At 40.6% G+C, this 22,590-nt stretch overlaps 1 protein-coding gene across 2 annotated transcripts in view; it reads left to right on the plus strand.

Moving 5' to 3' along the window:
• Positions 1–380: 380 nt before the first annotated feature.
• Positions 381–22,590, plus strand: part of ARHGAP5 (Rho GTPase activating protein 5) — a 76,663-nt gene continuing 54,453 nt past the window's right edge. For both annotated transcript variants that reach the window (XM_024196028.2, XM_024196029.2), the window contains exons 1-3: positions 381–627; positions 6,216–6,325; positions 10,322–14,221. In XM_024196028.2, coding sequence (XP_024051796.2) covers positions 10,496–14,221 — 3,726 coding nt within the window. In that variant the 5' untranslated portion in view covers positions 381–627; positions 6,216–6,325; positions 10,322–10,495. The remainder of the gene's footprint in view (positions 628–6,215; positions 6,326–10,321; positions 14,222–22,590) is intronic.

Here is a 22,590-nt window from a genome sequence, read left to right on the forward strand (position 1 = left end):
GGTGTGTGTGTGTGCAAAGGTTACGTTCCCCCAGTTTCAAAAGACCATCTTCATCTGCCCAATGTTTTGGACAGCTGCTTTCAAAAAGCTTGGCTTAAGTGTCTCCTGTCCAGGGCCGCACACGTAGCCCTTAATCACCGCCTGAGGTGGGATTAGAACCGGAGTCTCACCCTCTGCCAGTTCCTTGGACTAGCCATTTAGCCAAGAGGGAATAAATCAGCCTTGTCAGCTCGCGCCCGTACGGATACGCGCACTGGGAGTGCGGGAAGGCGCGCGTCCGCCCAGCTTCCCAGGGAATTCGCGGGAGCAGCAGAGGTTCTTCCCGCGCACGCGCAGCCGGCCGGGCCTCGGGAGCGCGGAGTCGCGCGGCGGCAGGGAAGCTGCTGAGGTAAAGTTAGGGGGAGAGAGAGACTCCGTCAGCGAAGCGAGAGCCGGGGAGGCTCAGCGGCCGCCATTACTGAGCCGAGAGCGTTGGGGAGGCGGGACGGGGCCGCGGCGGCCAAGAGCGCTGAGGGCCGGCGAGTCTAGGAAGCCCGGCGGGGAGGAGAAGCCGCTGGCGAGGAGAGACCGTCCCGGGAATGCTACTACCCCCGCCGCCGCGGAGGAGCCGGATCCCGACCGCGCGAGGTAGGGGAAAGAATCCGTTCCCCTGGGATCCCACCCCGGGCTGCCGGGGCCGGCTAGCCGGCCGGCGGAGAAAGGGGAGCTGCTGCCGTCGCTGGGTGTGACCAGTTCGGAGGGCTGGGACTGCTGCCCGCCGGGAGCGGCGGAACCGGGGAGCCGGCTGCCCCAGCACCGCCCGGCACCTACGCGCGGGGGAGGGCGGGAGAGGAGTGCGCTGCCTGGTCCCAGACAGGTGAAGGGCAAGGCCTGAGCAATGGGAGGGTCTGAGCTTGCCGTACGAGGCTGCCAGCTGGTCACGGTTGTGGGGGGAGCTATCCTAGTCCTCTCGCCTTCCTTCCCTCCTCCTCCTAATTCTTCCTTTCTCTTCTCTTCCCCTCTCTAATGGATTTCAACTGTTCTCAGTTCTCCCACCCTAGTCCCCTTCCCCTACGCCTCAAAAATTCCTTGAAATTAAATCTCAGCAAACTTCGCTCCCTTAATGATCTGTGTGCGTTTCTATTTTTCCACCAGGTGGGTTTTTGAAATAGGGGATCCAGGATGAGATGTTGCAATTTACAGCATTTTATATCCCTTCAACCGGTGTAACCTTTAGACTTTCTCCACCCAAGGAAAGCTCCAGAGATACATATAGAAATAACAATATGGTGTTGCAGATGCATGATATAGGGAGGGTGAAACACTGGATCTGTTTAAAAATTTAAGATCAATAACAGAGAAAATGGGAAGCCACCCCCCTTTTTTGCCCCCTCTGTATATGAGGCTTTTGGTATCCTTAGTGCTAAGGATTTGCCTAATAAGTGGGAGTCAAACATTTTAAATCTAAAACAAAATAGTTTAGAGGTGTGTGTGTGTGTATCCTTAAGTTGAGATTCACACAGATGATTAATTTTTTTTGCTTAGGTAGTAGAGATTGACAGAATTTTTTTTAAAAGTGTGCACTGCAGAATAAAACTGAAATGGATCACTGCATTTGCTGATCAATCGCACGTCCATTTTAACTGTGTGTCTTTGGAAGGCTTTCACTACTATTGAAATGAATTACAGCACTGATACTGGTATACCCATTTCATATATGAATGAGGAGTTTAATAGGTGGTATTTTTCTATTGTGTTGATGTCACTGTGTCCTACCTTATAAGGTTCTGTGGTGTGAAAACTGTTTTCAGCTGTGACAGCAGTTACTGTAATCCCAGAATTATGTTTTAAAAAAAAAGAATTAACAGTGCATATTTAAAACTGGCAGGTTTATAAATGAGCATCCAGGTAGATTTTTGACATGGGGGCTTATATTTTTTCCCTGTGACTATTGTTTTTGTTTATGGTTATATGCTACAACTTAAATATACTAATTTTACTATAATGTAGTAAATGTGCAGTTAATACAGTGGTGATATTTTTAGAGGCCATATAGTACATCATACAGTGTCAGAACACTACTTTAAGAGTTTGTTACATTATCACTAGCTTGTTGCTTTTAATCTGGAAAAATAACATTCTAAACACTGAATATACAAATTACTAAAACATATCTTTTATAAGCTTGATTGGAATTTAAATAGGTTTAATGGTGCAATTGTGAACAACTCAATAAAATGAAAGACTTACAGCCAAGTTTCTTCTTTTGGTGGTGTTAGGCTTTATTTTTGCTAAGGTGCGGATTATTAACATAATCCAATTAAATATTTTATGCTCAGAACAAATTGTCTTAAAATCCTATTGTTAGCATAGGTATAAACAAACAGAGTTTGTTTTTTGAGGTTAAAGCTAAAAAGTTTTCTTTGTCCCGTAGGTCTTTATTTTCACAGCAATTTTCTCTATGAAGTTTACATAACCATATTAGTGTATTCAAGTTTTCGGAGCATCTTTATTAATAATGCTACTAAAAATAATTCCATTTCATTTAATAAAGGTATTAAAGGATGCTGGCAATCTTATCAGACCCCCAAACATACTTCCTTAACTAAAAGTAAATCGAGGTAAAACTAAAGGTAAATATAGTGGCACTCCTGGAGGATGCCTTACATATAGTTTTAAAACATTTATTTGGGATGAGACTTTGGGATATTTTTAAAATTTTCTATAAAGCAGCCTCCAGAGTTGATTCTATATGTGAATTTACCTTTATTGAAGGAATAAAAGTTTTGTCTAAGTGGATGTCTGGAGTGAATGAGTAATTTGTGACTTCAAAATTTAGTCACCATGCATAGAGATGTTCTACTGTAAATGGGCAGTTACTAGAGAAAACATTGAGTAAATCCCAGATAATTTGATACCACTACTGCAGTGAGCAATTATTTTAGCACTGGAAGATGATATTTGCAAAATGTTTTCAAAGGTAAAACTTGGCCTAAAGTATCAGAGTATCTCTTTATAATAGTTAATAATATTTGCTACTTGGAGTGTGCTTTTTATGCATAGATCTCTAAACACTTTGTAAAATGAAAATAATGCTTACTCACATTTGTAGAGAGGGAAACTGAGACAGAGATGTGTGATTTGCCCAAGGTCACACAAGTTAGTGGCAGAACTAGAAATAGAACCCAGATCTCCTGACTTTTAGTACTGTGGCCTAGGCCATATATCACAATTCCTCCTTAAAAGGGACATTTGATTTACATGGCACAACACATATGGGTTGCTGAGTTCTGCTCCACTATTTTCTCTATCCTTTTAGTGACTGGATTTATTCTCTTTTCTTCCACATGCCAAACAGGTTTTAGTTCAGTTTCACCGTTTCTTCCTCTAATTTATGACTTTTTTTCTCCCCCCTCCCCCCCTTCATCACTTCCTTTATCCCATTATCTTGCAGGTTCAGTCTTGAATTCCCCATAATTCCCCTTGGTAATCTTCCTTCCAGCAACACTTTTGTGGTCTTTGAGTAACTATAATGTTATCTGTAAATGGAGAGCCTGATCCTGCAGTCTTTGCACTGAGAAACTTTTGTTGAACAGCATGAATATTTTTAGTGGGAGTTGCTCCTGCACAATGACTACAAGATCAGGCCTAGTCTGATTTTTGTGTTACAGTTTTACTTTTTGCTTCTGTTTTAAATAATGGTATTGTATCTAAATTTAACAGTTGTCTTTCAGATATTTGAAAATCTTCTGTAGAAGACCAATAGCCTAATTTAGAGAAAAAAAGTTCAGACTTGAATAATGATGGTAATTTGAACCATTACTGTTTGCCAACATGTGTCTTCATAAAACAGTTGTTTGAGATTTCAAGAAAACACATGTTGTGGGAGGTTCCTGATTGTAACATCCACTTGTAGTTAACTTTTTATCTGAATACAGTAATGTAATAGTCATAAAAATGCTTCCTAGGATTTTAGAGAGAAATTTCAAAATAGCAAATGGTAAACTTAGTTGGTGAGCACCATGTGAAATTATCAATAGTCAAAATATAGTTACTCTTGGAACAATTGGAATACAAGATCCCATCCTGAGAGCTCTGTGGGGTGTTTTGTTTTTAAAAGTGGAAATAACTTTTAGATTATGTTAAATCATAAATGAGAATTAGGGATTTTCAAACTGAATGTAATATTAGTCAGTCAGAGATAAAATGGAAAATCTAGTGGGTTGAGAAAGGGACTGAGAACTTGAAACACTTGCTTTTAACCCGAGTTTTGCCATTGTATTTTTTTTTTTTTTTTTTGGTTCCACTTTGGGCAAAGCACTTAATTTTTCTGTCCGTCCCAGTTTGTAAAATGAGGATAGCAGTTTCTTTATAGCTTTGGGGTGAGGATTAATTAGATTGTATTGCTCTTTAAAAATGTAATGTGATATATTTAGAATTCATATAATAAAGAAAAACAAACGAAAATTTGGATCACCCAGTCTCATCCTCTATCTATTTCGCATTACTACTTACTGTACCATTCAAACTAATATCTTCTCTGATCTTGAAATACCTGCAATGTTAGTGCTCAAGTCCTCTCTTGGTACAGGTCTGTTGCATCTTACGCGCATTTAACATGCGCCATTTCAGCTTTCCGCGGTCGGCAAAAACAAAACCCAAAAAAGAGAAAAAGAACAATTTTAATACTGTACCCGTAGTGCGGCCAATTCCACCCACCGTTACACTCAATGTAATTTTGACTATACGCGATTTTCGCTTTACGCGCTGACTGCGGAACGTAACCCCAGCGTAAGATGCGACAGACCTGTAGTTTGTTCCCGTATTTATTCTTGTTAGTTATTCCTGTGTTGCACTTATTTCCTGACATGTAGCCTGAATGTTTTCTTCCTTGCTTTAGTGTTTGTGGGTTTTTAACCCTTTAAAATAATTTTTGAAAGTTATTTACACATTTTCAATCACTTTTTATAAATAATTCAGTTTGGTTATAGTCACTCTTACTAAAATTATTAATGCTTATGAAAGGTGTCCAATTGACAGTCTTGGATACTTAAGAGTAAAATATGGTCAGAGGTAGTGCAAGCATTCCTAAACTGCTTTGTTTAATGTGCATGAGTGTTGATTTGAAGTGAGGTGCGTCCACTCTTGTCCACTAGGCGATGGACTGAGACTACCAACTCACTTTACAAAGGCCCTCACAAGTAACATCTAAGGGTAACTCTTGGTAACTAACATCCTGGAACATCTTGAGATGTCTGAAAGTAATGAAATGAATACTGGTGGTTCAATGGCTCTGGTGTATGCATCATCAATATAGTTCATACCCAGCCTTGAACACTAAAACCTAGTGAATGTTTCCCGGGACTCAAGGTTTCATTGTACACCTTCCTCCGCCCCCAAAATAAAATAAAATCAGTCTAATATTTAATTAAGAACTGAACCACCACCAGAGACAGGAAAAAATGAACCTTTGTTCATGTGCTTTTTCAAAGGACAGCACTGTAAAAGTGTAATTCCCTTTCCTCTCTTATTACTTTATTGCAGCATCCCTTGGTATAAACTCAATTTTTGGGAAGAGCTAAAATCAAAAAACTTATATCCAAAAGCTGAGGATTTGTCATCTTGAGCCATAGCGATGCTTTTATTTTTCTGCTCCAATTGTTATAACCCGCTGTAACTTCCTAATTACAAACCTATCCAGTAGCTTGTAATGTAATATATAACTGTATTTTAAAAATATATTTCTTGTAAGTATTTTTAAGATACATATATGCAGAAACAAATGTAATTCACCTATGTTATATTTTAATATTAAGGAGTCAGACTTACAACCAAAATCACTAGGATGAATTTATTTTTGTATCAGTTTTTGGATGTCCAAAATGAGGCGCCATTAAGGGGCCTGATGTTCAGAAAAGACTGAGCACATCCATCATATAAAAATCAGGACTCGATGTCAAGTTGGGTTCTCAAAATCACAAGTGATTTAGAAAATCTTGGCCTAAGTTTCTATCTCAGCTGTATGTGGTGGTGGTGAGGATTTTTGCACAACAGCATAAGTTAAGGATGGAGTTCTGACTTGGATTTTGCCTCTGAAATTACATGTATTTGTAGATTTAAACTAAAGTAAATCTTTCTGATGAACAAAATAAAATGTTTTGTTCCTTAGCCCAATGCTGGTTTTCTTAATCCTTTATAATTTTGAAAGTATTAATGGATCATGTGTTCATTTTCAGATCCCTCAAGGAAGGACTCATTGAAGGAGATAGTTTAAATGTGTGACATCACTGCAGGGAAATCCCTGCAAGTTAACCATCTTCTTGCTTGGTACCTTGCTTCTATCAGGGTAAGTTTAAGCTTTCGATCTTCATAATGTTCTAAAAAATTAATAGAAGTGAATGGATACTGATCGCTACATATTATGTTTTTTTATAATAACAACATTCTGAAATTTAAAAACCCATCCAGACAAAGTCCTATGGCAAGACATAGGCAATTCAAAGCAACTCTTTTTGCAATGATGTCTTGCATTTTTTCAATATGCTTTAATTCACAAAACCCTTCTTTTAGGACCCAAAGATAGAAATTGTGTGATCCTTTAGTAACCCCAAAATCTTGGAAGGTAGGGGATTTTAGAAATGAAACAAAACAAAGCTCTGAACTCACAGCAATCAAAAACACTAGGGAAAGTTTCTAGAAATTCATCTTTTAATCGTATCTTTAATGTTACTTCAGTGTAATTATTTTATGTTGAATAGAATAAGACTTTTAAAGCTCATGTCTTACCATGAATTTCTAGAAAATGCACATTTGCAAGTTTACAAAACTTTGTAAACATGGAACATTTAGAGGTAGGGTTATACAGGTGTACTTAGAAGAAAGTCTTGCTTCCCTTTAGGGAACAATATAGTAGTAATGTTAAATGCCTACTCATAGTCAGCTTATTTCTTTAACAGGTTTATTACTTTCTCATGTATTTATTTAAAAGGCATTTCATTGTCTATTTGTGTGTTATTTTCTAGTTCGATATCTGTATATCTACCTATATATAGCTATCTCTATAGATGAATGAGATGGAAAGAGAACTGCTGGGTCATGTAGTTCATGTTCCTGCTAATGCCAACCCTCCTTTCAGTTTTTTCCTTTGTCCGTCTTGTTAATGCCCCAACTGATGCAACATCTACCGCTTTCCATGAAAGATCTTCATCAGTCTAATACACCTGTCAGGAACTTTTCACTGCTACTCAGCAAAACTGTTTTTCTTTCTTTAATTTCATTCTGTTATTCCTAGTTGAAATTGCTCTTAATTCCTCTTGTTCTTAAGTGTTTAGTCTTTTAGAATAACTTCCTTACTGTCTTCTCAGTTGTACAACTTGAAAGTTGATACTGATTTCTGAACCCAGATTTCTTAAAAGCAGAGGAGAGGAGAAGGAAAGAACTGGTGTGCAGTTTATATATTAAAGGGGATACATCAAATGAAAAATCAGTTATGTCTGAAAACATTTTATATGCTAGAGTTATGAGTAACTCCAAGTTTGTTATAACCAAAACTTATAACCAAAGCATAGAAGATTTTTTTTTCTGTTATGTTTGTTTACCTCTCATTTGACAGTATTCTGTCTGCAGCTGGTATCAGTCTTTGGTATTGTCGTTCATTTTGTCCTGTTTATGCCATCTTACAGCCACAAGGAAAATAAAACTTTTAAAAATCAAAAACGAGAATGTGAAAGTAAAACCTTAAATTTGTAGTCATAGTACCTGAAATTACTGTTTACTATTTTTTTCAACTAACTGGATTTCAAATTGATGGTGTATTTTGAAATAAATCAGCGAATCAGACCTTCTTGGCCAAGACTTTACATTCCAACTTTCAGTTCACAGCAAATTTTTACTGGACTGTGATGAACAGAAAATAGTTTATAATGAAAATGTTGACTCACCGTCTAATTTTCATCTCGTGAATGATGCCACTATAATGTGTTTTACTTTAAAAAACAAACAAACAAACAAACCTAGTATTATCTATAGTAATATAAACAATGTTCCCAAAGGATTTATTTTTGCTAAAATGGTTTTGCTGAGAGAGCCATTTTGTTTTAGCCCTGCATTCTCCGGGTTGTAAGAGCAGGAAAAAACCTAGGAAGAAGGAACTTGCAATATCTTACATTGTTTTACTCTCTTTGAACATGTTTCTGACTGAGACTGTTGGCAAATAATATCAAGCATAATAAAATGCATAATAGTAGTTTTGCCTCTTGTGACCAAAAAACTCACTGTGATGTAGAAATCAATCTGAGTTTAAATTCCTTGTTTTTAATGAAATGTATTTGGTTTTAAAATTACCCATTTTAGTAATAGCAGTATAGCTGAGATAACATTGTAGGTGAAAGCTGTTAAATTTTAAGTGAGTATCATGACAACGGATGGTACATGTAAGCATTTTGCTTCTGATCAATTTGAAGCTCAGTTTTAGTTCTTTCTAATGTAGATGTCAAATGAAAAGCTGTGTTTAAGTGTTACATTTGTTTTACAAGATAAAGCCATGAAAAATAATTTCTTGAATATTTGACATCAGTTTAGTCTATTTACAATACATTCTTGTTTACCTTACCTTAATTTAGGATTTCAAATGTAGATACATTTTAATATATGCCTATCAGTTTTAAAAATCTTGACCTAAACTTTGACAGGTTTTGGAAATGTATTATGCCAACCTTTTAAAAAAAAACAAAAAAAAAACCTAAGAGCTTGTCTATATGAGACATTAGTGTGTGGCAAGCCACGGTGCAAATCTACAGCACATTAGTTTGCAGTGTATTAACATCCTGTGTAAACAAGCCCTAAAGAAGCTTTCTGGGAATCACATCATTCATATCCACTGTTGTCTATGGATTTCTTGGGATAATAAAAATAGAGACTAAATTTATAATTTGTCTGATTACAAAATTGAGATACAAAATTGGAATTTCAGTCTATATAACCCACCTAAATTTTTTTCTTTGTGTTTTGGTTGCTTATAGATGCACAATTGGATGTTTATTTTATGAGTCATTACATCTGTACAAATGTATGGGTGGGACTGTAATCTAGCAGTAGTCCTACCAAGTCTTCAGTGTCATCTGATACTTCTTGTTTTCCCAGAAGTCTGTCAAAACAGATCATAACTAGAATAGACTACCTATCAAAATGTACTCCTCTCTTCCCCCTCTCCCCATAACTTCATAGTTTCTAAATTAAATAGATGATCTGTTAAGAAAGCTAAAAGTTTGTGGTAGTCTTTGTGCCATATTATTGTTTCAGGGACACCATTGTGAACCTGGAGTAACTCCATTATATTTGGTGTTTGTTTAAAACATTTTTTTTTGTTTACAACAAATTCTAAACCTTTATTTTTCTTGGAAGCAATGTGAGTGGTACCAATTAAAAAATTTGAGATTGTGTGTATTTCAGTATTAAGGTTATTTTGTAATTGCCCATTCTGGATGTTAACATTTTGTTTTCTTCTATGCTTTGTTAGTGACTTGTTCTGCTTAAATGGGTTGCTGTCAACTATGAAATCTAGTCCATTTAAAAAAAAAAAAAAAAAAAGGCAAATATTAGTTTTTGGGTTGTGTGTGTACTCCTGAGTTACTCTACCAAGTTTTTGTTTTTATACTCTGTTTTTAAGCATTTCTTTACTGAAATAAGTATTCAAGGAATATCATGCAGATTCCTGCTACGTTTAGTAGGACTTGGATTTTACAAACATAAGACCCAAACCCATCCGTGTAACTTTATTCATATGAATAGTCCCATTAACTTCAGTTGAACTACTCACATGATTAGAGAGATGCATAAGTGTGTACAGCATCAGTTCCATAGAGAATATATTTTGTATTGTTTTTATCTAGGTGAGAATTCAGTGTTCTCTTTTTTTTTTTTAGTTGCCTTGTGGTATGTGAAAGACCAAAACAAACAAGGGAAACAATGGAACACTGATTATGTGTAAAGTGCTGCCAAATGTACAGAGCCAACAACCTGGAAAAAACCCTACAGAATTTATTTTTCTCTCATCTTTTAGAGTAGTTTAAAGTGTTAATTTAACAACACAGTAGTTGAAATTTTTTCAGACACAAGTTTAAGTTTTGGTGCTTTAAATAATATAAAAGGGTGAAGTCTGAACTACAAATGTTTTTAATTTAAAGTATTTATAAAATTGCCTCCTAACTTGAAAAGGGCATTTGTAATATGATATTTATAAGTTAAAATTGAAATAGATTCACTTTTGCTTATTGATTTTGTATCTGAAATATTCAATGAAACCATAGTCAACATTTAAAAAAATGACTTTTTTCTCTTATAGGACGATGATTCACCTAATCCTGAATATGTAAGCTCTCATGGTGATGGAGGAAACAAGAAAAACTGAAAATTAATCCTGGAGACGAGGATATACAATTTTAATTTGAAGAGTTTTTTTCAGAATGAAAACCACATTCAGTTATCTTGATGAGTGCAGAAGGACGAGAAGAAAGTTATGATGGCTAAAAACAAAGAGCCTCGTCCCCCATCCTATGCTGTTAGTGTGGTTGGACTATCTGGAACTGAAAAAGACAAAGGTAATTGTGGAGTTGGAAAGTCATGTTTGTGCAATAGGTTTGTGCGTTCAAAAGCAGATGAATATTATCCTGAGCATACCTCTGTGCTTAGCACAATTGACTTTGGAGGACGAGTTGTTAATAATGATCATTTTTTGTACTGGGGTGACGTAACACAAAGCAGTGAGGACGGAATAGAATGCAAAATTCATGTAATTGAACAGACTGAGTTCATTGATGATCAGACTTTCTTGCCTCATCGGAGTACGAATTTACAACCATATATAAAACGGGCAGCTGCCTCCAAATTGCAGTCAGCAGAAAAATTAATGTACATTTGCACAGATCAGCTAGGCTTGGAGCAAGACTTTGAGCAAAAACAAATGCCTGAAGGGAAACTGAACATAGATGGCTTTTTATTATGCATTGATGTTAGCCAAGGATGCAATAGGAAATTCGATGATCAACTTAAATTTGTGAATAATCTCTATATCCAGCTCTCAAAATCTAAAAAACCTATAATAATAGCAGCAACTAAATGTGATGAATGTGTGGATCATTATCTACGAGAGGTTCAGGCATTTGCTTCAAATAAAAAGAACCTTGTGGTAGTGGAAACATCAGCAAGATTCAATATCAACGTTGAGACATGTTTTACTGCACTGGTACAAATGATGGATAAAACTCGTGGCAAACCTAAAATAATTCCGTATTTGGATGCCTATAAGACACAGAGACAACTTGTTGTTACTGCAACAGATAAATTTGAAAAACTTGTGCAAACTGTGAGAGACTATCATGCAACTTGGAAAATTGTTAGTAATAAACTGAAAAATCATCCTGATTATGAGGAGTACATACATTTGGAAGGAACAAAAAAGGCCAAAAATACATTTTCAAAACACATAGAGCAGCTTAAACAGGAACATATAAGAAAAAGAAGAGAAGAATATATTAATACACTACCAAGAGCTTTTAACACATTGCTGTCAAACCTTGATGAGATTGAACACCTGAACTGGTCAGAAGCCCTGAAGTTAATGGAGAAAAAACCAGACTTCCAACTTTGTTTTATTGTGTTAGAAAAAACACCGTGGGATGAAACTGACCATATAGACAAAGTGAATGATAGGAGGATACCATTTGACCTTCTCAGTACATTAGAAGCTGAAAAAGTCTATCAAAACCATGTACAGCATCTTATATCTGAGAAGAGGAGGGTTGAAATGAAGGAGAAGTTCAAAAAAACTCTTGAGAAAATACAGTTCATTTCACCTGGGCAGCCATGGGAAGAAGTTATGTGCTTTGTAATGGAGGATGAAGCGTTCAAATATATCACTGATGCGGACAGTAAAGAAGTATATAGTAGGCATCAGAGGGAAATAGTTGAAAAAGCCAAAGAGGAGTTTCAGGAAATGCTTTTTGAACATTCGGAACTGTTCTATGACCTAGATCTTAATGCAACACCCAGTTCAGATAAAATGAGTGAAATTCATGCAGTTCTGAGTGAAGAGCCTAGATACAAAGCTTTACAGAAACTTGCACCTGATAGAGAATCTCTTCTTCTTAAACACATAGGATTTGTTTATCATCCCACTAAAGAAACTTGTCTCAGTGGCCAAAATTGCATGGACATTAAAGTAGAGCAGTTACTTGCCAATAGTCTTTTGCAGCTTGACCATGGTCGCTTAAATTTGTACCATGATAGAGCCAATATTGATAAAGTTAATCTTTTCATTTTGGGTAAAGATGGTCTTGCGCAAGAGTTGGCAAATGAGATTCGGACACAATCCACTGATGATGAATATGCCTTAGATGGAAAAATATATGAACTAGATCTTAGGCCAGTTGATGCAAAGTCACCTTACCTTTTAAGTCAGTTATGGACCTCTGCCTTTAAACCACATGGATTTTTCTGTGTGTTTAACTCTATTGAATCCCTCAATTTTATTGGAGAATGCATTGGAAAAATAAGGGCTGAAGCATCTCAGATAAGGAGAGACAAGTATATGGCTAGTCTTCCATTTACATTAATATTGGCTAATCAGAGAGACAGCATTAGCAAAAACCTACCTATTCTGAGACACCAAGGTCAGCAATTAGCCAATAAGTTGCAGTGTCCTTTTGTAGATGTGCCTGCTGGTACATATCCACGTAAATTTAATGAAGCTCAAATAAAGCAAGCTCTAAGGGGAGTGCTGGAAGCAGTTAAACACAATTTGGATGTTGTAAGCCCAGTTCCCACCATTAAAGATCTGTCAGAAGCTGACTTGAGAATTGTGATGTGTGCCATGTGTGGAGATCCATTTAGTGTGGATCTTATTCTGTCACCCTTCCTTGACTCTCACTCCTGTAGTGCTGCTCAGGCTGGCCAGAATAACTCTTTAATGCTTGATAAAATTATAGGTGAAAAAAGGAGACGAATACAGATAACAATATTATCATACCATTCTTCAATTGGTGTAAGGAAAGATGAACTAGTTCATGGGTATATACTAGTTTATTCTGCTAAAAGGAAGGCATCCATGGGAATGCTTCGGGCATTTCTTTCAGAAGTACAGGACACTATTCCTGTCCAGTTGGTGGCTGTAACTGATAGCCAGGCAGATTTTTTTGAGAATGAAGCTATCAAGGAATTAATGACTGAAGGAGAACATATAGCAACAGAGATTACGGCTAAATTTACAGCTTTATATTCTTTATCTCAGTATCATCGTCAGACTGAGGTTTTCACATTGTTCTTCAGTGATGTATTAGAGAAGAAAAACATGATTGAAAATTCCTATATGTCTGATAGCACCAGAGAATCAACACATACAAGTGAAGATGTTTTCCTGCAGTCTCCCAGAGGAAATTCTCTTGCATATAATTACTACCCGGATTCAGAAGATGATACGGAAGCACCACCCCCCTACAGCCCAATTGGAGATGATGTGCAGTTGCTCCCGACACCTAGCGATCGTTCAAAAAATCGATTAGACATGGAAGGAAATGAGTATCCTGTTCATAGCACACCACTCAACTGTCATGACCATGAGCGCAACCACAAAGTACCTCCTCCTATAAAACCCAAGCCGCTTGTACCTAAGGGAAATGTGAAAAAACTGGATCCAAACCTTCTAAAAACAATTGAGGCTGGCATTGGTAAAAACCCAAGGAAACAATCCTCTCGAGTGCCTTTGGCACCACCAGAAGATTCAGACCAATCCGATAATTATGCAGAACCTATTGACACTATTTTTAAACACAGAGGTTTCACTGATGATATCTATGTAGTTCCAGATGATAGTCAGAATCGTATTATTAAAATTCGAAACTCATTTGTTATAAATGCCCCAGGAGATGAAGAAAATGGATTTTCTGATAGAATATCAAAGAGTCATGGGGAAAGAAGGCCATCAAAATACAAATATAAATCCAAGACACTATTTAGCAAAGCAAAATCTTACTACAGGAGAACACATTCAGATGCAAGTGATGATGAGCCTTTTACCACATCGAAAACAAAAAGAAAAGGAAGACATCGTGGAAGTGAAGAAGATCCACTTCTGTCTCCAGTTGAAACCTGGAAAGGTGGCATTGATAACCCCGCTATCACTTCAGATCAAGAGTTAGATGACAAAAAAATGAAGAAGAAAACTCACAAAGTAAAAGAAGATAAGAAGGTAAGTTAGTTCAATCCATTTTGTTAAATGGTGTATAGATGAGTTCCGTTAAGCTAAGACTCCCTTTTTATTTTCTTATTTTTTAAACTGTTCTTTGGCTGTCCTAACTTATAAAGCATTAACATTAATTTCTGTGATTAGAAAGTGGCACTTTATTTCAGAATAGATCTGCTCTTTGTGTATATTCAGACTTGTATTTGTTTTCTTTTGTGCAAGTTTTTACATATTTTAATCTTGTTAGCACTGCACAGCCAGTTTAATATGAGGGAATGAGCTGGTTTTTTCCCCTTATGCATCAGTTGTTTACGAAGTTCTAGACAGGTTCACCTTCACAAACACATGAAAAATTAAAATCCGCATTTTATAAATGGACTACTGTATATGCTCATTCATAAGCTGATTTTTTTTTTTTTAGTAAAAAAGAGAAGCACCAGAGAAGGGGGTCGGCTTATGAACGGGTATAGAGAGGGAGAGCTGGGACACAGCCCCTCTCCCCCAACAGAGGGAGCAAGGAGAGGCAGCACAGCCAGAAGGGAAGAGGCGGGGCCAGAGTCTCTCCGCTTCTGGCCACACTGTTCTCCCACAGCCTCTGAAGCAGCTGCAGCCCTGCCGCTCGGCCCCGCCCCCCAGAGCAGGCTGTGGCCATGCCACCGGAGCATGCTGCAACCGTGCCACCCGGCCCAGTCTGCTGGAACATGCTGCGGCCGCGCCACCTAGTCTGGCCCGCCGGAGCAGGCTGCGGCCGCGCTGCCCAGCCTGCCAGAGCAGCTCCAGCCAGGTCAGAGACATCCTCCCCAGGCCCTCCCCAGATAAGGTGGGAAGGGATGGGATGGGGAGAGTGTGGGGGTTCTGGGCTAGGGGTGGGGGTCATGTGGGGGGTGGTCACAGGGGTTACTCCCCTGACTCCCAGCTTCTCACCCCCCCCCCCCCCCCAAAAATTTCCCCACCAGTTGCTGTCTCAACCCATCAGGGTAAGCAGCTGGTGCGCCGGGACACTTTGTTTACTTAGGTTTACCTCCATGCCTGCGGACGCTCGAGGTAAACAAACCATCTCGGCCCACCAGCAGCTTATCCTGATGGCCCGGGAGCCAAAGTTTGCTGATCCCTGAATTATAGGGTTGGCTTATGAACGGGTTATAAACAATTTCCATTTTTACTTATCCATCTTCGGGGGGGGGTGGTCAGCTTATAAACGCACCGGCTTATGATTGAGTATATACTGTACTTTCTGAAATACAGTATTCAATATGAAGTCACTGCCAATTTCTTGAGGCTCCCAAACTAACATGAACGAAGCCTTCATGTTCATGAAATATCTTCGACAAAGTTGTGTAGTTACAAAAATACTCACTTTGAAGTTATGCTTTTTAACGAAGTTCAGTAACTTTTAAATAATTTTGTAATAAACCTAATTGAGGGGTGTCTATTACTTTGGGTGCAAACAGTCTTGCTGTGTAGAGTTGAAAATGTCCTTTGCTGTACTGCGTTACTGGCACAAAGTTGCTCTGAAGCTGGCATATATACCTCCAGCAGGATCATCAAATTCAGGGGTTTTCAAACTGGGGGTAGGGGTCATGAGGTTATTATGTGGGGAGTCGTGAGCTGTCAGCCTCCACCCCAAACCCCACTTCACCTCCAGCATTTATAATAGTGCTAAATATAAAAAAGTGTTTTTAATTTATTAGGGGGGTTGCTGTGCGAAAGGGGTCACCAATACAAAAGTTTGAGAGCCACTGATCTAAGTGCAAGAGGATTCTCTGGCAGAGTGGAAGTTCAGTTTGAAAGGGTGTAGTCCTTTCTTCTTTTCCTACACCTCTTAGATGTCATGACTCCTGGGGGAATTCTGCATCACTGCACATGTGCAGAATTCGTTCTCTGCAGATTTCTTTGCTTCCCTGCAGAAAAATGACTTTCTGACAGGGAAGCAAAGGGAAGCCACAAGAGCAGTTATGCAACCCTCCCCAGCTGTATGTTTTGGGTGCGCAGGGCAGAGAGATAAAATCACTGTGAGGGAGGGGGTGGGACTGGGGAAGACCCGGCTGGTGGTTTCTACCCTGCGCGGGCTCAGCTGCTAGTCCCGGCTAGGCTGGGGAGGAATCTTTGCAAACTTCCTGCCCACCCTCCCCCTCCCCCCACTTCTTGCACCCATGGCTCCTCAGCTGCAGGAGGAGGGATCCCTGTACAGGGAGCTGGTCCCTCATCTCCTTAACCCCGTGTATCCAGATCCCCTCATATCCAGTCCCTCCCACTGAGCCGAACCCCCCTGCACTCAGAACCCCCCTGATGAGCCCCATTCCCCCTGGACCACCACAATGAGCCACCCGCACCTGGATCCCCACCCCAACGAGCCCCAACCAGCTACACCTGGATCCCCACCCCACTGAGCCCCACTCTGCCAGTATCCGGATCCACCACTGAGTCCCGCACACCCAGGCCCCCGTGCTGAGCTCCGGCCCCTCACACTGACCCCCCTACTGATCCCCAATCATCTTCACCTGGACCCCCCTGCAGAGTCTCATTACTGTTGCACCCAGAACTCCCCCAACAAGCACCTGTGCAGCCAGATGTCCCTTGCACCTGGGTCCCCCACTGAGCTGCCCACACCCAGATTGCCTCACACAGAACCCTCTCAACCCACACCTGGATCCACCCACACAAAGCGCCTACACACTTGGATCCTGCCTTGCTGAGCCTGCCTGCCCACACCTGGTGCACGTGGAATGGAGGGACAGGGTCCTGGGGTGTTTCTGGGGCAGGCCCGGTCCTTGTGATGTGAGGGTTGGGTGCAGCCTCACCATTGAGTCTGTGTCACGGGGGGCGAGGTGGGAGGAGGGGAGGGGCGGGGGAAGCTGCACAGTGATTTCCCACCTCTGTGCAGCCAGTGGCCTGTGCTCCCCAATGCCATGCTGGAGCATCCACATTTATTTGACAAATAAAATTTGCAGAATTTTAAAATATTGTGCGCAGAATTTTAAAATTTTTGGTGCAGAATGTCCTCAGGAGTAAGATGTAGTCTTTTAGCACTTTGTGAATTTTATAATTGCAGAATGTGACTCTTATACTACATCTACTTCTCACTGAATAGAAAAGATATGTTGCACATATGACAAACATCCAGATTCTCCTAGTACCACCAATATAAAACTGTTATTGCATTTTTGTTTAGAGGCTTTTAAACTTTTTTCCCCTTCAACCATGAAAGGACTGCTGTTACAGATTTACGGTTAGAAGGGTGTATATACAGGCTTCTTAAATTTGTTAGTCTCAATTGTTCAGCTGTAGGAGGTGCTACAGGACAGTTGGCTACCTTTCTCAGCAAGTGACTATTTCATCTATGACATATGGTACAATATTATTATTTTTATGTTATTAGGCTAGCAATACATTGTGGAATGTACTGTTATGTTTCAGATAGATTTGTGGCCCATGCGTTCATAAAACTTTTTGGAAACTTCCGGCTTGATTGCTGTAAGTATGTAAAGAAAATGAACGTTAAAAAAACAAACAAAAAAAACTATGCATGGACTGGTGTCCTCTCTTTCTCTGTTGGTGTCACGAACACCTACCATTCTGTAGTGACTGAGAAATTCCAGGTAAGATGCCCTTAGAAGCTTCTGACTACTCAGTTTAAATAGTAGCTGTTGAAACACACTCTCCTTTCTTTCTTTTCTGGCTAAGGGAGTGAAAGACTTGGTATTTAATCTGGGTCTCTTGTATAGCACTGCAGAGGACTCTTTGCATAGAAGGTTGTGGAAAGTCTTTAGGTTTTTTATCTTCTGTCTGCTATGAAGCAAAGTAATTATGTACCTGAAGGCAGAATTTTCCAGTACAGATGCCCCCCTACTTACGCAATCGTTCCGTTCCAGAAAGCCTTGCGTAACTCGAATTTTGCGTAAATTGGAAATGTATATCCGTATGTTACGCAAAAATTTCCACAACTCGAAAATCGTATTTCTGGCTTATGGAACTTTTTCCGTAAGTGTGAATTTGCATAAGTCGGGTCTTGTCTAACCCGGGGAGTGTCTGTATAGACTTTTACACTTAGAGTTGATTTTTTTGTTCAATAGTCTCTAACCAAGACAATGTATACACACCTTTTCTTTTGTCTAATGTAAAAAGCTTGATATACTATTGGAAGTAAAAGTATTTAAAACAAAATACCCACACAGTAAACAAAATTTATATAAACTAATTTTTTCTTGTGCTGTGCCAAAAATAAAAATACTTTTCTGTAGAATATACAAATTGGATGAGAGGATAAAAGTATATTGCGTCAGCGTTTGTGTGGCTGCTGTTTCTCTATTTAGAAATGTCTTTAGCAAAGGAAAATCTCGCTCTAGTTATTTTTTATATATATATCAGAAAACATTTGAATACAAAAAGCCACATCTACAACTTACCCTGCTGCCATGTTATTGCTTAAAAGTTAGGATTATTGGTGTATAATGTAAGTATTTTGATCTTCTCTAATAGCTGAAACTAGCTATATAGCTGAGTTTTGTTGAGAAAATAAAAGTCCAATAAACTGGTCAGCTTGAGGGGCTTTTATATTTAATTTGTGCTAGGAGATGGATGCTTTTTTGCCTAGGATGAGACCAGAACAGCTTGTTTTGATTAAAGGAAGCACTTTTCAGGCCTTACCTTGGTACTGTGTATGTTTGTCCTAATAGAAGAGTCTTTGTAAATTGCTGATGTCTTTGATTAAGATGATCTTGGTCAGCATGTCATGGAACGGTGTAAATAGTTGATGAGTCCAGATTTGTACATGGCTAATGATTATAGATTAAAACACTCTCTTTTTTTCTTTTTTCCATATTTGAGTTGCCAGGTTTTTGGTTTCTTTTCTGTCAAGTATTCCCATTGCAGATCCCCACTCTCAAGAGTGCCTACTAGTCACAGAACCATCTGGAAATCACTATGTGGGGCTGGTATATATGCCTTCACATGTGTCTGAAAGGGGCTGTGGCTCCTGTTCTATGTTCATTTCCTATTATTGAAGGGAGCAGATCTCTGAACCATCGTTTCTCTTTAAGTGCTCAGTACTATTTAACATTTCTAACTTAGGAAGAAGTAAAATTATGTAAATGTTTTCTTGTTTAGTGCAAGTTTATCATTGTTCCTTTTGTTTGCTCAAATGCAACAACTCTGCATAGAAATCTGGATTCAAGTGATCTCAGATGTCGTATTCGGACAAAGTGTCCAAGAGAAAACAGTACTCCAAATGCTGAAAGTTCCTCAGTTCTTTTGCTAAAGGATTCTGCAGTCAGTGTATTGGCTTTGTGGATTAAGTTAAGCAGGAGCATTGGCTGGAGCTACCATTAACACAGAGAACCTAGAGTGCTGAGCTTAATAGGACTGTTTCCGTTTCTTTCATTCCTGTTGTTTCAGAGACTCTTAAATCCCTCAGGATGCAGGGCTGCTTCAGAGTGAAACAGTCCACCAGATCCAAATATTCTGCTTTGGACTGAAGGTTGTGTTTAAGTAGTTTTGCAGAAGTCCCATCTCTTCCCTTCTCTCTCCCCCCCCCCCCCGCCCTTCTCCCCTGAACCCTATGTACTCAGATCTGGAGTTGAGTGACTAAGACCATGTCTACACTCAGGGCCGGCTTTAGAAAAAAAACACGTAAAAAAACCTCTTTCATTTCTTCCATGTATTTACTTTCCATAATGATATAAATAATAACAAAATTATATATTGTGTACATTGCTGGCTGGAGGCAGGGCAGGGGCTGACTGGAGGTAGGGTGTGGCTGGAAGTAGGGCAGGGGGTGCGGGGCTGGCTGCAGGCAGGTGTGAGGCTGGCTGCAGGCAGGGCAGGGGGTGCAGCAGGGGCTGGCTACAGGCAGGGCAGGGGGTGCAGCAGGGGCTGGCTGCAGGCAGGAGGTGCAGGGCTGGCTGGAGACGGGCTGGCTGTGGACAGGGCAGGGGATGCAGCAGGGGCTGGCTGCGGGCAGGAGGTAAGGGGCTGGCTGGAGACGGGCTGGCTATGGGCAGGGCAGGGGGTGCGGGGCTGGTGCGGGCAGGGGGTGCGGGGCTGGCTGGAGACAGGCTGGCTGCGGGTAGGGCAGGGTGTGCGGGGTGCGGGCAGGGGGTGCAGCAGGGACTGGCTGCGGGCTGGGCAGGGGCTCCCCTGCTTCTACCGCCCCGGCCCTTTAAATAGCTGCCGGAGCACTGAGGAAACAGCGGGGCTCCCGTGGCTATTTAAAGGACCGGGGTGGCAGAGGCATCTGGAGCCCTGGCCCTTTAAATAGCCGCCGGAGCCCCCTGCTACCTCAGGGCTCTGGGGGCTATTTAAAGGGGCCGGGGATCCCCTGCTTCAACCGCCCCGGCTCTTTAAATAGCTGCCGGAGCCCTAGGGAAGCAGTGGGGCTCCCGCGGCTATTTAAAGGGCCGGGGCGGTAGAAACAACGGGAGCCCTGGACTTTTTAAATAGCCCCCAGAGCCCCACAGCCCTACCCCAGGACTCCAGAAGTGGGGCTCTGGTGGCAATTTAAAGGGCCTGGGGCTCCAGCCCCTGCTGGGAGCCCCAGGCCCTTTAAATTGCCCCCTGGGGAAGCCGGGCCGCCCCGGTACGGCGTACCGGCGATGGCAAGGGCGCGGGCCCCTCTTAGGCGCGGGGCCTGATTCAGGGGAATCGGCCTAAAGCCGGCCCTGTCTACACTATGCACCTTTTAGCGACGCAGATGTGCTGCTACAGCCGTGCCGCTAAAAGGTGCACAGGGTAGCAGCTCTCCCGCCGACAAAAAACAAAACAAAAACCCCAACAATGAGCGGTGGTAGCTTTGTCGGCGGGTGAGCTCTTCTGCCAACAAAGTGCTGTTCACACCGGTGTTTTTTGTCGGTAAAACTTTTGTCGTTCGGGGTGTTTGGTTTTTCTCACACTCCTCAACGACAAAAGTTTCACTGATGAAAATCCAGTGTAGACAAAGCCTGAGAGAATTCTTAATCCCTTTTTTTTCTGACTGCCAGAGACAGAGGCAAGAATCTGAGCACTGTCTTTGAGCCTAGTATGAAGAGCCAGTGATAAGAGTTTAGTGTACAGGCGGTAGCATCCATTGGGTTTGGAAGGGTCTTGGAGTCAGAAGGGGTGTGGAATCCTGACCTTCTGAATTCTGGGCCCCTCAGATGTGATTCTTGACAGTCTGCTCTCTTACCTTTGGAGTCCTTTGGATCAGAGTGCTGTATCAGTTCTAAAAGGGAGCTTGGAGTGACAGTAATTTGTGCGCCATTCTCTTCAGAGCAATGGAAGATTATCCTTTTCTCCCTACAGTCTGACTAATTCATGATCTCTCAGGCCTGTCACATCCTTTCCTGGGACAATGTATGACTCGACTTCAGAGGCTTGAATCCAAAAGGCTCCAGGAATTACCTTGGAAATTAGACCTAACCCTTAGACCCAAGGTGTAATTTCAAGATCTTGTAGATGTACATGCACTAGTGTTTAATTGAGCTAGTGCACTAAAAATAGTAGTGAGGTGGCAGCAGTGGTGTGGGCTAGCTGCCCGAGTACTTAACTAGGTTTCAGATGGGATTGAACTCAGGAGGATAGTCTATGCTGCTGCTTACACTGCCATTTCTGCAGAGGTATTTTTTAGTACACCTCTACGCTGATATAACGCGACACGATATAACATGAATTTGGAAGCAGCGCTTCGGGGGGGCGGGGCTGCGCACTCTGGTGGATCAAAGCAAGTTCGATATAACGCCGTTTCACCTATAACGTGGTAAGATTTTTTTGGCTCCCGAGGACAGCATTATATCGAGGTAGAGCTGTACATGTAGTCTATCTGAATTGGAAATTATACCTATAGCTGCAGTGTAGATGTACCCTTAGTTATTCCTGGAATGGGACTGGGATTCAGTATGAAGTTGTTGGATCTTTGAATTTCTCTGTACCTGGAATTAGCCCCATTTTCAACCACTAGTGTAGCTGCATTGATGTAGACCCTTACTATAGACAGAGTCACAATTTCCAATGGTGAAGCTTACACCTGCTTGAAATTCAGGTAAACTTCACAAGTGCAAACTGAAGTTTTCCTCATCTGTACTAGGGGTTTGCGCTGTTGCAGCTACACTCATTCCTGAAATGGAAATTAACTCCAGACAAGGTCTTTAGATTCTGCACGTAAATTGTAATACTGACTTAAGAAGTAAGATGTTGAAGATGGTTTGTTTTTCTTCACTTGGTTCTTGATCTAGGCACTATTAATCATCTCGAGATGCTCAGTGTATTCCCCTTAGACTTGACACTAGTACCACAGCCTTTTACCTTTATAGGCTAAAAACACCATGGTTCATGTAGCAGCAGTCAGCCTGTTCTACAAGTATTCTTGCTAAGGAGTCATAATCAAAGTAGACTAGGAAACCTTC

Source organism: Terrapene carolina, unplaced genomic scaffold (assembly GCF_002925995.2).
Source record: "Terrapene carolina triunguis isolate 2854851 unplaced genomic scaffold, T_m_triunguis-2.0 Scaffold96, whole genome shotgun sequence".
Taxonomy (NCBI): Eukaryota; Metazoa; Chordata; order Testudines; family Emydidae; genus Terrapene; species Terrapene triunguis.